The 2,254-nt window shown below is 35.2% G+C and overlaps 1 protein-coding gene across 1 annotated transcript; it reads right to left on the bottom strand.

Annotated features, from left to right (window-relative positions):
- Positions 1–339: 339 nt before the first annotated feature.
- Positions 340–1,948, bottom strand: LOC143609001 (uncharacterized). The gene is made up of 2 exons (XM_077083878.1): positions 480–1,948; positions 340–369 (listed from the first exon to the last, which is right to left on the bottom strand). The coding sequence occupies exons 1-2, from the start codon at positions 834–836 to the stop codon at positions 340–342; spliced, it is 387 nt and encodes a 128-aa protein (XP_076939993.1). The 5' UTR covers positions 837–1,948.
- Between the last annotated feature and the right edge of the window lie 306 nt (positions 1,949–2,254).

The raw sequence follows: 2,254 nt of genomic DNA, 5'->3' as shown, positions 1-2,254 counted from the left end.
TTAAAATAGTATTTATGTTAAAAAGTTTAGCTTATATTTCATTAACGTTCTACCCATTTACGAGATACTAACACTTTTAATTAATGATGTACTCAACAATTATTATTTTATTGTTTAAGAAATTTCCGAGTATTACAAAAATTACATAATATGAAACTGTTAACAGTTCCTCAAGCATAAAGTGAATCACAGCAAACAAGATTTAATAAGTTTATTAATTATTAAAGTCAAGAAATGCAAGTTATAAGTTGAAGGGCATTTGTGTCAATTCCAATACAAAGAGTTTTTAAACTTAACTAACCTGCAAACATGTAGTAAGCATCAACTGCGTAAAATAAGCTATTGCTTCTTATCTTCTGCTTTCCTTGGCTGAAAAGAATTTAAAAAAAATGGGATGAACACAAAATATATGTTTAAAACAAGTAAACGCAGAGTAGTTAAAAATATTAATAATAAAAAATCAGTTAATTTTTTCTAACCTTGGTCCCAGGGAACGACTGATGGAGCTCTTCAGCTGGAATAATAACGGGCCACTTCTCACCGGCTTCACGAAACATTTGTTCTGTCTCGAGCTGTTGACCTTTATCCAGAATCATCTTCCGGATGGTTTGTGCAGGTGTTGAGGTGGCATCAAAAACCTCCTCTGTCCCGTTCACAAATGTCACTGAGATCTGGGGCGGGAAGCTGTCAGTGCGGCGTTTGACCAACAGTTGACACGAAGGGTTCGACTCCTTGGCGGTTCGAGCATTGCACTGAGCCAAGAACTCCATACATGCCGCCGTGCGTGGGTCTAGGGCATTGAATTCGATCTTCACTTTTGACAAGAACTTCAACATTGCGTAAATAGTTTCAACTGCTCAATGACAAAATAGAGTTTATGCACTGTTAAACTATGCCAACAAATATACTTTATTGAGACAAATAAACAGCAGTGGTTTATGTGGATAATTAGACCGCTTCATTTGCACCTTCTTTGGTTATGTTTTCTCTATGGTCCAGATCTTGACTTAATTCCCTAACAAGTCACACAAATGTAAAACCAATTTTCCAACATGTTGACAGTTTATTATTACCTACTAGTCATAAAGAAATATTTTTTACAATAATATGAATCAATGTGTTGAGAACAAAGTAAAATGCTCTTTCTTTTTTTATGCAAATGCACGTTTTTATGAATTATGAAATTGAAAACGAACATAAAAGGTCGAATGCCCGATTTTGTATTCCAATTTTCTGATTCTCTAAATGCAAAGGTCAAATGCCCTTGTAATCGAAGACTCCCCATCTCAAACTGGGTCGTTTAATTCAGTAATCAAGTATCAACTTCGTTTTCAATTCCTAGATCCTATCAGGCAAATATACAGTGCATCCTTTTGTCGTGCCGATTACTTCTGGATTTATGCTCTACATTTTGTCGATCATTTAGGGCCTTACAACAACTGTATTGATTCAGTATCTTTTGTTTGGATGGACATGTGTTACTCTAGAATGAAAAAAACGTTATCTCTAACCTACACGCATAAGAAAGTTAATACTATTTATCGATTTGTTGTTAAAGATCGAGTGTCCGACATGATTTTGCTAAGTTTGGTTTTGTTGCAAAAGACATGGAAGTAGGAATACGTTGATACCTTGTGACAAGGAATGACTCTTTCGATATAAATGATGACAAGATACATGTAACAAAATTCAGTCTTACCATTAGCTCAAATGATGATGACCAAAACGTGGAGTGGGCACTAGGCACTTCCTACTAAGCCGACCCATATGTGGTATTGACTAATCCTGCTTAGGAGTTTCTAAAGACGCAAAATTTTGTAAGGTCCTACAGTCTACTCTCTTGTGATTCATTAAAATCATCGCAAAATTTAATAAATTAATGCAGCTTGTATGTTTCTAATTTCTATCATGTCTTTTTATGGATCTACTTGTATACAATCCATGTTGTTCATTCGTTTGTGGTTCTTTGGAATTAAATGAACACATGAATGTGCGTGTTGAGGCAAAAAAGAACACGCCATATTTATGGCCTGTTAGGTATCGAAGCACACACACACGAACAGAAATCAAAGAATAAAGAAACACGAGAGATTTACGTGGTTCGGTTACAGTGTGTAACCTACGTCCACGGGGGCAACTAGGGTTTATTATTTAGTGATAATGATTTACAGATATAAGAGATCTATTTATAGGATAGCTAATTAGGGTTTAACCCTTTGCTAATCTTGCTAAACAAGAAACCTAACAAACTGGG

Source organism: Bidens hawaiensis, unplaced genomic scaffold (genome assembly GCF_021521415.1).
Source record: "Bidens hawaiensis isolate Kalapana, Puna unplaced genomic scaffold, B.hawaiensis_p1.1 tig00419464_1, whole genome shotgun sequence".
In the NCBI taxonomy this organism is placed as follows: Eukaryota; Viridiplantae; Streptophyta; class Magnoliopsida; order Asterales; family Asteraceae; genus Bidens; species Bidens hawaiensis.
Note: the sequence above shows the minus strand (reverse complement) of the source record. Positions and strands in the feature narration are given on the sequence as shown.

Bases quoted from the DNA above. Each gene is read 5' to 3' on its own strand.
- LOC143609001 (XM_077083878.1), bottom strand. From the start codon at position 836: ATGTTGAAGTTCTTGTCAAAAGTGAAGATCGAATTCAATGCCCTAGAC. The intron at 370-479 runs GTTAGAAAAAAT...AATTCTTTTCAG, and splicing joins AGTCGTTCCCTGGGACCAAG to CCAAGGAAAGCAGAAGATAA.